Source organism: Megalobrama amblycephala, linkage group LG7, assembly GCF_018812025.1.
Source record: "Megalobrama amblycephala isolate DHTTF-2021 linkage group LG7, ASM1881202v1, whole genome shotgun sequence".
NCBI classification, from domain to species: Eukaryota; Metazoa; Chordata; class Actinopteri; order Cypriniformes; family Xenocyprididae; genus Megalobrama; species Megalobrama amblycephala.
This window is the reverse complement of record NC_063050.1, coordinates 22,160,504-22,173,649: the sequence shown is the minus strand read 5'-3', so window position 1 is coordinate 22,173,649 and position 13,146 is coordinate 22,160,504. Positions and strand designations below refer to the sequence as shown.

The window sequence follows — 13,146 nt, the reverse complement described above, 5'->3', positions numbered from 1 at the left end:
GTTTCCTTACGATCAGGCTCACTTGATCGATTGTGTCAGTTTAACAAATCTTCTGAAAGCCTTGTCAAAGGGTAATGCACATTTCCTGCTTTCTAATTGTTAAAGCAAATATTGTCTAAAATCGTGTTTAATATTAAACTAAACATGCTTTAATAACAATTGATTTTAAAGGGATAGTTTATACAAAAATGAAAATTCTCTCATCATTTACTCACCCTCAAGTTGTTCCAAACTTGTATAAAGTTCTTTGTTCTGCTGAATACAATTCCTTTGGAACAACTTGAGGGGGAGTAAATGATGACAGAATTTTCATTTTCATGTAAACTATACCTTTAAGGGCTTATTCACAAATGTAGGATTTAAAAATGCAGTGAAAAATTGTTATTTTTCTTGTTTTTATAAAGTAATTTTGGTCTTATGAGTGAAATCAGCTTGGCCTACATTGATTTCCCTATAAAATAGTACTTCAGGTGTTGTTAAAAAAATAAATAAATAAATAAAAAATTCTGCTCTTAAAAACCATCGCGGTCAACTACTAATGACTTTTATTTGTCAGATGCAGTTATTAGACTCACCAATCTCATACAGGATACAGGAAAACGGTGCCTTTAAATAACTGCTCTAGCTGGTTAGGTGATACACCCGAGAAAATACGGGCCAAGCAAGGTGCCATAGTGCTGACAGGGCACACACACATATTCACAAACACACACTGGGCGCACTGCCCGCAGAAATGGGGCAGAAAGGGAAAGCAGCACTATTGATTTCACAAGTGGTACACAGCATAAAGGGCTGGCTGGGATGGTCGGAAATGCTTGAGACGAGAACAGGAAATTTTCGCCTTCTTTCTTGCTTACTTTCTTTCTTTCTTTCTGTATTTTTTCCTGTTGTCATAACCCTGCACAGTGCCTGTCTATGCTCTAATTTAGGCCAAATGTCCTGAATCACAGCATGCATGCTCCTGAAATGCTGTTCCCTTCTTCTGACATCACTGAGAGTACTTCCTTTCCAGATAGTAGGAGACTGGAAGGCTGTGGCTGGCATTTGGGAACACAGGCTGTGTGTGAACTCAAACTGAGTCAACAGCGCTGTGTGCAATAGAATATATGAGTAAATGGCAAATGTAGATTGCTGTTTCCATGGTGACGAAGGGGGTCCCCAATGATGTCAGAGGGTGAGATGTTAGGGTGTTGCCTGAATGTGCCATCCGCAGTCAATAAGAAGCCTAAAAATGGCAGTTTGAGTATCCGTGGCATGCACACACACACACACACACACACACACACACACACACACATTGAATTTTGCCCAACCATGACATATACAGATAAATGTACAATAATCTTTGTACATACTGCGTTCAAAACTTTACTCATTGCTACACTTTGTTCACTTTTTCTGACAAAAGGCAAAAATTACTTTTTTTCCCCCTTAGGGAATAACAGACAAATAGGTCCTTGGCAATCTGAATGCATTCACACTCAATGGAGCCAGTTGAGTCCGCTGAGTAACCAACCACAGTTTAACCCCCTCTATAGACCTATTTTGTGTTTGCAAACAGAGATGACGTTTTTGTGGGCGGAGCCTACCTGGTGGCAGAAAATGACAGTTCTGCAGTAGCAGTCTGTAAGCCACGAAATAAAAGAATAAAAAAAGTTACATTTGACTTTAGATCTCACAGTTCTGACTTTTTTTCTTGCAAATCCGAGTTTATATCTCACAATTCTTAGAAGGCAAAACAGAATTGTGAGATATACTCTTTATTCTGTCATTTTTCCTCAGAATTGCAAGTTTATATCCAACAATTCTTACTTTTTTTCCCCCTCAGAATTGTGATATAAACTCACAATTGAGAGTTATAAAGTCCGAACTGGGAGATATAAACACGCAAATGCAAGAAAAAAAGGTCAGAATTGTGAGATAAAAATGTTATAGGCTATGTTTAAAAGTTATCTATGTAAAATGTTATAGGTTTGAATATTATGTAGAGTTACTGTTTACATCAAATTCACGCTTTAATAGTAGACTAATCATTGCTGGTTTCATCAGTCCAGTCTGTGAATTGCAACATAAACGTCTGCGTTTGGCTTCAAAGGCCGTCTTCAGTTATGGTATTTTATAAAAATTAAGACTATATTTTTCGATTCTGACATCCAAAGGCACAACAAAACATTTTTCTCTTATTCTGTTGATTTTGCCCATTTTGCCCATTTTTGACGTAACTGTGACGTTTGCTCCGAAGTGGTCCTTATCCAAGAAAATAAGACTAGTGTACCATTGCAATTTATCAACACTGTAAAAGGTTCTCTGGAGGTTAATAGAACAAATCTGTATGCATTGTATTTAGTAAGAGATATCTCCTGAGTGCTGCATTAAGATTGATTTATCTCACAGAAAATTGCAGACAGAACTATAACCATGGAAAAGCACTCTCAGGTAATTTCCACTTCCTACCCTCAACCTGACCATGTATAATTCTCTAAAAAATTTCGCAACATGCCCAGGCTCTGAAGTGAGTACAGCTGACAGTTTTTTCTGGATGCGATAGTAAATGTTGCTGAAAATGTTACAAATACAGGTGTAATCTCTGAATCTCTGATCACTTCAATGTCATGTTTTTTTTTTCTTCTTTTGTCTCTTTCTCTCAGTTACCGTACCTGTCGTCCATTAGGTTTGGATCCTTGCAGACTGCAGTGTCCCAGGCTGCCGTTGGGGGTGGTGGCACAGCTGCTGATAATCTGGAGCTGTTTCTCAGCACGGTCGGCCCGGTCCAACAGCTCTTCGATAAACTGCTGAAGACGCAGTTTAGCATTGGCTTCACGCGCAGCTGTTTCCTGCAGGAACTGGTCGATCTGGGCCACCTCTCTGAGTGGAGAGGAAATGAATGAAAAGTAGAAAGAAAGTCTTTAGTGACTGCTTGTCAGTTTGATCAATGTATTAAGGAGTATTGACTGCGTTCAGAGTATTAATTGCGTAAGTCTAAAGATATGGCGGTTTAGTGTGGCGTATGTATGACCTTGTGCATCCCCACCAACAGCTTTTCCTTTACTAAATCCATATTATGCTCTTTTACAAAGTCTTCATTTTGTTTTTGGAGTTTTCGCTTGGATGTTCAAAAAACGTATTATTATTCACATATCTTACATTGTTGCAGCACCTCTCTTGCCAGTCTGTCAGTAACGCTCTGTTTAGTTCTGGTCTCTATGAAGCCCTATGTGCTCTGATTGGTTGGCAGGACAAGTGTGTTGTAATTGGCTCAAAAGTGTTTTGGAAATGTCACGCCCTTTACCATAACCACGAGTTTCAACACAATATTAACACAACTCAACAAGGCCTTGCCCCTCCTTTTTTTGCGTATGCCTTGGGAGGGATTTTTTAAAATTAGGAATATTGTGAAAACTCAAGACTACAATCAAGGTGTTTCAGACAGTTCAGGAACAGTGCTTACTGATATAGAGAATAACTCCCTTTGCAGTGGACTTTGTGCTTTGTAACTTCACAGACACTAAAGAAAGTTGAAAATGTAAAAAAAGTATAATAAGTCCTCTTTAAAGGACTACAGACCATCCAAATTTAAACCGGTCACACCTTGGCAAATGGGAAAAGGGCATCTGATACCACCTTCTTCCTCTCGTTTGTCCCTTTTCTCATACTTGTTTATCTCCTCCAGCATTCTGCAAATCCCTGGAGCATGTGTACAGCCAATGAAAGCACGACAACTGTTATCTCTAGTGTAGGAAATGTCTCTGTACACATAAACACTGGCTTGCGCCTCTGTCGACACCATCACCTCAGCTATTCTGAGCTTCTCTCACACTCATAGCAGATTCTCACACAGTTGGACTTTTCATTTTCATACGCCAAGAAAACAGTATTTCGAGATACGGACATCTTGAGTATTTCATCAACATAGGTTGCAAACAACGTCACAGGACAAACTGAATATGCAATAATTCTGGCGCTCAAGGAAGAAGCTTTAATTATCCACAAAATTAAAAGCGGCATTTTGTAAACCAGGAAAATGAATGTGCGTAAATGTGATCTCAATGGCATTTATGTAATTGTGTAATCTCAAATGATCTTTTAAGTAAATAACAATGATAAAGATCAGGCTCTATTAAATTATCATGTCAGACAGACTGTAGTCTGCAGTGCAGCCTTTTTATAATTCATAGATCTGGTAACATCACGTTAGTATTATTATTTCCAGTATGTTTCTCTTGTGCAATAATTAATCATCAGTAAATCAAGACTTATGTTATGCTCATTAGTGAAATCAGATACAAAAAGGCACAAAAAAGAGCAGAGTTAAAATTCTCTCCTTCTTATTGACCTCCAAAGGTGATTAGGATTTATTAACTACACTTTTTTTGCTACTTATATGCAAATATATGCAATTTCAATAAAAAAGTAGTGTTTCTATATGGAAAAAAGGACCAAAAGTAATGATGACTCTTGTATGCAGGGGCGTATGCAAATTCTGCATAAAAAATGCTCGCAATTTTTAGCAACATGCACCCCATGCTTCCAGTTTCAATGATTTCAAAAATATGTCAGAATGCTAATTACTTTTGGCTGTCAATGAGGATGTTTTTAGATCCAGATGGTGTAGTTATCAGCAGGATCTACACGCAGGGGCTAACAGACCCATGCTACCCAGCAAAACCTTGACCACTTAAGCACAAAGTATACTGGGATTTTTATTTTTTCGATTTTCAATTTAAAATTTTTAATTGGAAACAGCAATTACCCTCCGCTTATTCACCATGATAAAATGAATTAATAATGAATGTATGAATATATCAATACAAAACAGCTGAACACCAAGATGTCTGAAAGATAACTATAACAGAAACTATATTAGCATCCACACCAATGCACAATAACATTCTATTTTTGATAAGCACACTACAGTTTTGTTGTCTGCCGCTCTAAATGCTCGAGCTCTTTAAAGCAGAGTGGCTGTCTTTGTTTTATTGTTCATCAGCAGTATTGGAGGTAAATTATTACATAATCAGATTACTTTTTTCAAGTAACTAGTAAAGTAATGCATTACTTTTAAATTTACAACAAATAGATGAGAGTTACTTTTTCAAATAAGAAAGGCATTACTTCATTTTCCCATTTATTGACTGTATAATGTAACACATTAATTTCCATAAAAAGTAACTAAGTAACGCATTTAGTTACTTTTTAACGCAATATTGTAATGAATTACTTTTAAAAGTAACTTTCCTCAAAACTGTTCATCAGCTAGAAAAAAAATAATTCTAAAAGTGATTCCAAAGATATTACTCCTTTGTGTCGTTATCGTTATTATTCAGATGTGGACTCTATTATTCTTTTAAATTTAGAAACATTTTTAAAACAAAATATTTATCTTTATAGTTATCATCCTTGGTGTCAACAGGCCTTTAATCAACATTTAAAAAAAATATTTAATAATTATAAAATAATAATTTCTGACATAATTCTTCATATTCATACATTTTTCGTAATTACTTAAATACAGTTTAAAGAATAAGATTTTAGTGGAAAAATATTGTTAATTCTCACTAATCACTGATGGTGGCATACAGTTTTGCTGCAAAAGTTGAAATATTTCAATGCATCCAAAGCTCGAATCAAATGTAAATGACTACTCTTCATTGGAAATAAATTACTTCTGGTCTGTCATTTATCAGAGATAGAGGAAAGGCAGATAACTTTTGATAACAGATAGCTTTTGTCTGATAACTTTTGTCCTTTTGAACAAATTTCAAAAAGGTCATTACAGTATAGGTTTAAAACGAACAAAATTAAGTGGCAGAGGAAATTGAGCACAATTAAGTAACCAAAGCAACATGACATATTTTAGTGTGCCTCCCGCTGTCTGCCCTAATCAAAACTCTCCCAGTCTAGCTTACAGTCTCGAAGCTGACTGAAACATCTTCACAGGGGAACATGAATACAAATAAGAACACCAGCCCAAAAAGCTGATATCTAAATTTCAATATGCTACAAGCAAAGCACCCTGAGAGAGGCAGCCTGGCTTTCAGATTCACATTGTGGGAAGTTCAGCAGTTAGAAAGTGCTTTAGTTTGCGTCTTCTAATGAACTAACATTGTTCTAATGTGTAAAAACCCCTATAACCAAGAACAAATAACAATCTGATATTATCTCAACTCGAGGTCATGCCTCATGGTTTAAACTGAAATGTATGACAGAACTCAGTCTGAATGAGACTGACAGAGTGTGCGATAACCTCTGTGCCGGGTTACTGCCACACAGCCCTTATCTAAAAGCAACGGATTAAAACTGCTCAGATATGATGTTGCTGGTGTTGTTCAAGATACAGTCACCCCAGAAACCAGTTTTGCTTGGACTCCAAGGGGTAGCCGTTTCTAATGCCCGATAAAAAGCATATGCTGTCCTCCTGATAGCTGGTTGTAGCTAATCAAAAAATCCAGTTATGCATTTGTAATAAAAGTTATCAGATAGCAGGTAATGTTTTTATTGGTAGACATTAACATTAAGATATGCTAAACAGAATAATCAGTTAGCGCTAATGTATGTAAGCGAAACAGTAAGCTTGGTAAGCATTTATATACATTTAAGAATTTGGCATATGATTTTATAGATATTTTAGTAGCATTTTATTTTAGTCTTGTTCCATGTACACACTATGCACTTATTATAGTAATTGCAATAACTGGGTAATGACTAGGTACTAACACTAAACCTAACCTCAACCCATGTAGTTACATTATATTACCAAGTACTTTTTTAGTACACAGTAAGTACACGTAAGTGTTGCACAATAAAGTGCAACAGATATTTTTTTTTTATGTTCAAATCCCTATTATATTCAATATATTTAATCTTTAAGTCTTAATTTTCTGTCATTTCTAATCAGGCACCAAATAGAAAAACCCATAAAAAGTTACTTCAGCCAATCTGGCAGTTAAGTCTGACTTGATCGTCACCATTCCTGAGTCTAAGCAGGTCCAAAAAGCAAAAAGTGATTGATACAAGACTTAATGGCTTTAATGAGGGAAGGAACTACAATCCCATAAAGCACTATGAAGGAAATAATCAATTTAAATAATTTACTGATTTAAAGATGTTTATTATATATGGAAACAAAATAACTTTATTGCAAAATATGCATATCATGCATACAAATATTTAAGTAGTTTGAGAGCATAGGGAAACTGACTCCATTATATAATTTGCAGTGTTTATTGGGAGTGGGAGGTGGGCGCTAAAGCTTTCTTTTTGTGTGATTTGTTATTGTGATTCTCTGATTGGTGGTGATTTCTCTGCAGAATTATAGGTAATGCAGTTTTTCACGAGAAAATCTGCTCTTAAACATGATTATTTAAAAAAATACATTGAAATAATGCAGGCTGATGGCTTCAAAAAACAAAAGCTTATACCATTGATTAACAACTCAGAGCTCAGAGCAGGTCTGCCTTAACATTCAAAATCAATTCTCCTATGGAGAAAATGAATGGGATTTTTACTTCCAGAACCAAACTGTTGCACTGGGGGACTAGATTCTATTGTAGTGCTGTTCAGCCTTGTAAGACACCGGTGCAACTGGCATACTAGGTTCAGCATGTATTCAGAGAATTCTAAAAAAGGAGGAAAATGATTAAAAAGAAACCTTGATCTTTCAATGAATACAGACTGGTTTCTGGACTAGTTTCCATGGGAACAACTATTAGTTGGCTGTCAGATATGTCTTTAAACAATAATGCTTTTCATTGCTACAACAAAGATTGTACTAACAGTGCACCAGGGGTTTTAAAGAATATTTTTACTTAAAATTCATTAGCCATCTCATTCAGATTATATTCACAAAAGGTGAGATGACTAATAGAAGGTGTTACGGAATATTAGTTGCACAATACAGAATGAAATGAAATGAGTAGAGATGCAGTGAGTGAATATGAATGTTGAAATAACTAAAACTGCAAGTATTTTTAATAATAGTAATAATAATAACAACACATATGAACTAGACATCCTAACTATTTAACTAGTCAGTTGTTGTACAACAACATATTAAATGTATATTGCATACAAATGAGCTAAAACAAGACTACTAACTGACCAAATGAACATGAATTGTCAGAACTGAAGCAAATTGTCTGTGCATTGTGATTTCTGCATTTTCTTAATTTTTGCAATAAGCCATTAAAGGCTGATGGATGCAGGCAGGGCATCAGAAACGAACAGATGAGAATACAGAGATGTCGACTGGAAATAGGAGCCTTACATCTGACATTTAACATTTCTTCACACTAATGCAGTGACAATTATTTCAAGCGCACATAAAAATAGCAGTGAAGGTCTAATCAACGGCTTAGTGTTCAGAATAGTAAATGATTATGTAAGGCTGTAAGCAACACACGATCCTCAGATAATATGAATGATAATTAGATACAAGAAACAGAAGAAGTGGTTAATGAGATGAAATTAGAGGAGGGTAAAAACAGGGTCTTAGAATGTTTGGAAGTATTACAGAATATTAGCTTGACTAAATTGGTTTAGATGACACTGCAGAGATGTACATGCTATAGAGTCAATAAGCTGACCCTCATAAAAGTGGCAGATATACAGTGGGTACGTAAAGTATTCAGACCCCCTTAAATTTTTCACTCTTTGTTATATTGCAGCCATTTGCTAAAATCATTTAAGTTCATTTTTTTTCCCTCATTAATGTACACACAGCACCCCATATTGACAGAAAAACAAAGAATTGTTGACATTTTTGCAGATTTATTAAAAAAGAAAAACTGAAATATCACATGGTCCTAAGTATTCGGACCCTTTGCTGTGACACTCATATATTTAACTCAGGTGCTGTCCATTTCTTCTAATCATCCTTGAGATGGTTCTACACCTTCATTTGAGTCCAGCTGTGTTTGATTATACTGATTGGACTTGATTAGGAAAGTCACACACCTGTCTATATAAGACCTTACAGCTCACAGTGCATGTCAGAGCAAATGAGAATCATGAGGTCAAAGGAACTGCTCGAAGAGCTCAGAGACAGAATTGTGGCAAGGCACAGATCTGGCCAAGGTTACAAAAAAATTTCTGCTGCACTTCCTAAGAGCACAGTGGCCTCCATAATCCTTAAATGGAAGACGTTTGGGACGACCAGAACCCTTCCTAGAGCTGGCCATCCGGCCAAACTGAGCTATCGGGGGAGAAGAGCCTTGGTGAGAGAGGTAAAGAAGAACCCAAAGATCACTGTGGCTGAGCTCCAGAGATGCAGTCGGGAGATGGGAGAAAGTTGTAGAAAGTCAACCATCACTGCAGCCCTCCACCAGTTGGGTTTTATGGCAGAGTGGCCCGACGGAAGCCTCTCCTCAGTGCAAGACACATGAAAGCCCGCATGGAGTTTGCCAAGATGGTGAGAAATAAGATTCTCTGGTCTGATGAGACCAAGATAGAACTTTTTGGCCTTAATTCTAAGCGGTATGTGTGGAGAAAACCAGGCACTGCTCATCACCTGTCCAATACAGTCCCAACAGTGAAGCATGGTGGTGGCAGCATCATGCTGTGGGGGTGTTTTTCAGCTGCAGGGACAGGACGACTGGTTGCAATCGAGAGAAAGATGAATGCGGCCAAGTACAGGGATATCCTGGATGAAAATCTTCTCCAGAGTGCTCAGGACCTCAGACTGGGCCGAAGGTTTACCTTCCAACAAGACAATGACCCTAAGCACACAGCTAAAATAACGAAGGAGTGGCTTCACAACAACTCCGTGACTGTTCTTGAATGGCCCAGCCAGAGCCCTGACTTAAACCCAATTGAGCATCTCTGGAGAGACCTAAAAATGGCTGTCCACCAACGTTTACCATCCAACCTGACAGAACTGGAGAGGATCTGCAAGGAGGAATGGCAGAGGATCCCCAAATCCAGGTGTGAAAAACTTGTTGCTTGTTTCCCAAAAAGACTCATGGCTGTATTAGATCAAAAGGGTGCTTCTACTAAATACTGAGCAAAGGGTCTGAATACTTAGGACCATGTGATATTTCAGTTTTTCTTTTTTAATAAATCTGCAAAAATGTCAACAATTCTGTGTTTTTCTGTCAATATGGGGTGCTGTGTGTACATTAATGAGGAAAAAAAATGAACTTAAATGATTTTAGCAAATGGCTGCAATATAACAAAGAGTGAAAAATTTAAGGGGGTCTGAATACTTTCCGTACCCACTGTATATGTCTAGACGATGCCAACAAGCTCACATCCTCAGACTGTGTCTGTCCTGTAGTTCTGAGATCGGTATGACAGGATAGGTCACAGAGGAAGACAGAGAACATTTGCAGAGATTTGTATGCAGAGAGGTTATTATGTGAGCCCCCTTATGAACAGAATACTAAACATACACACACACACACACACACACACACACACACACACACACACACAGTATATTGATCCGCCATTTACAGTCTTGTAAGATTGCTGCTTGATTTGTGGGGGGGGGGGGGATCTAATAATTTCGAATGCGATTTAAAATGTGATTTTTTTTTTAATTTAAACTGCAGGTTAGCTGTGCTTGATTATAGGGCTGCAGAATTTTTGTAATGAAATGATAATAATAATAATAATATTTACTATTTTTACTACTACTAAAAATATAAAACAAAATAAGAAATATTGTGATATTTCACCATAACATGAAAACAATTTAAGATTTTTTTTAAAATGTAACAATGTTGAAATATATTTCAGAAAAATAATATAATGATAATTTTATTTGACAATACAACTGTAAAATTACAAATGTTGCCCAAATACATGATAAAAGCTATCCATACTCATGCAGAGATTCACGTGTAAGAACATGGCGCCATGCTCAAAAAACAAAAAACAAAAAAAAAAGTGTATATATTTATTTAATTAAATTGCAGGCATATTCATTGTGCACAACAAATGTACTCTGATTGCAAGACAGATGAATTAATCATGATCCACAAACCTATGTTTGCATAATAATGGCTGCCATGGACACTGGTTCTAGGAATATTCACATTTAAAACAGCTGAACAGGACATTGTGACACAAATGAGAATCTAGTAGTGAATTCAAGGATGATCTGACCTGTTTAATATGAATCATGAAAAAATTGCTATGCCACGACACAGTAGCTGCCAACAAAGCAAGCATAGCTTGAATGTTTAAAAATGTTTTTAAAAGCCTTGATGATATTTAATCAGTTAGAAATCATATAGCATACCGAGTAAAAATAGTCTGAAGGTCTGCTTGAAAGCTCCAAAGGACATACACAAGCAATAAAAAAATAAAAATAAAGCAAAAAAATCAGCAAGTGAGAGAAGAAACCAGGGTCTGCAGAAGAAGAAACAGCGATCAGATGGCAACATGAGGCACTAACAAGACAAGGTGACAGTGAGAGGGAAAAAAGAGAGAATGGAAGAAGGGTATTGAGGGTCAAAAAACAGAGAGGCGAGAGAGAGAAAAGAGAAATGAGGCCTCTTTCTTTCTACCTGCCAGCAGTGCGTGACCGGTTTCTCAAGAAAGCTCTAATCCACAGGCAGCTACAAATCAATCACAGCGGGTGTATATTTCAGATGAAGTCCTGCTGAGAATATCCCACTCCACATGAGTCTCTAAACTCAGACCACTTCACAAGCTCAATTGGCCCTCTGTTTCGGACTTCTATATTCAGTATATGAAACAAAAATAATTTTGGGAGAACTGTTATTTTATTGAAATAGGGGGTAGAAAGTTAAGACCCTTTGTGATCACTTATGGCTTTAACCTAGGCTTTAACAAAGGGAAGTGTCATTTTATAATTTCTTTGTTTTTTTCTTGACAACCAAGATACCATTTAAAAGCATTTATATTCAATATTGTTATTATTTCAGACTACTCTAATACCTGAAAACTGTCATAGCAACAGTCAGATTGTGTATGTAATTTTCTGTTTTTTTGGTCAAAAAGGAAATAAGAAATGTAACAATCAAAACGCTTAGTAATATGCAACTTGCCCAAAATATTGCATTTGATGTCTTCACACTGCTTAGCAATCGTGATGGTTCAAGAGCTCATATCAGGCAATGAAATACACTAAGTTCAATCATGACAACTCTCAAAATAGTTTTAGCATATTATGTTAATGTATTTGGTCTTGGTGGACTAGATGTAAGACGCTACTGCTATACACAGACACACTGCTATGAGCATGTAAGTTATGCTGCTGCTGCATAAATAGACATACATAAATCACATAGCAGATCTAGGCAGGTGGAGCTGGGGGAGGTGGAAGGTTTCAGAGAAAATCTGAGCGCTCCAGGACTACAGATTTGTCAGGGTACTGTTACTTCAGTCTGGTTTATTCTTGGTTTTGTGACAGAGTCCTGACACTCCTGTATTGTCTTGTCTTTGTGTGAGCGTGTGGTTTGGAGTGTGCTCGAGCTGTGCACTCTCTTATCCCAGTGCCTTGTTTTTTGTTTAGAGCGTGGTGTTTGGATCCCGGCACTCATGTCTAGTTTGATTTCGGTTCTGTGTCTGGGTATTGTCTTATCTCTCATGTGAGCGCACAGTTTATGTGTCCGTTCACTCGCCGTGCGCTCTTTTCTCATATGTTTTGTGATCGCCTGGTTTGTTTTCTTTGGTCAGGTGCTCGTGTTGCATTCTGTGTAGCACGTGGCTCGTGTTTTTTCAGCTGCGTGCTTTCATGTTATGTTTTGTGTGAAAATGCGGCTTATGAGTGTTCTCATTAGCTGCATGTTCGTGTCTTGTTTTGTTTGAGCACATGGCTTGTGTTTGTGTTCGCTGGTCATGTGCTCGTGTTTTTGTCAGGTTTGGTGTGAACATATGGCTTGTCAAGTTTGTTTCTTTGTGCCATGTGCTCTCCTGTCAATTGTCTTAACCCCGATCATCTTGTTATCTGATTATTAGTGCATTTGCCCCACCTGTCCTCCCTTGTTACTTGCCTTGTTTGCTCCTTATTAATTCTCCATGTGTTTGCAGTCCTTGGGGGTATTCCAGAAAGCAGGTTATGTGACATACCTGGGTATGTTTAAGAGTAAGTAAGTGGATAACCTTAACCTTCGGTTCAAAAAACGGAGATAACTTACAGGGTATATAAGTAGGGTATGTAACCTTGTATTTATCACATGG

The 13,146-nt window shown here is 37.1% G+C and overlaps 1 protein-coding gene across 2 annotated transcripts in view; it reads right to left on the bottom strand.

The window, feature by feature from the left end:
* Window positions 1–13,146, bottom strand: part of fbxo41 (F-box protein 41) — a 64,247-nt gene that overhangs the window by 31,100 nt on the left and 20,001 nt on the right. For both annotated transcript variants that reach the window (XM_048196602.1, XM_048196601.1), the window contains exon 3: window positions 2,658–2,865. In XM_048196602.1, the coding sequence (XP_048052559.1) occupies window positions 2,658–2,865 (208 nt within the window). The remainder of the gene's footprint in view (window positions 1–2,657; window positions 2,866–13,146) is intronic.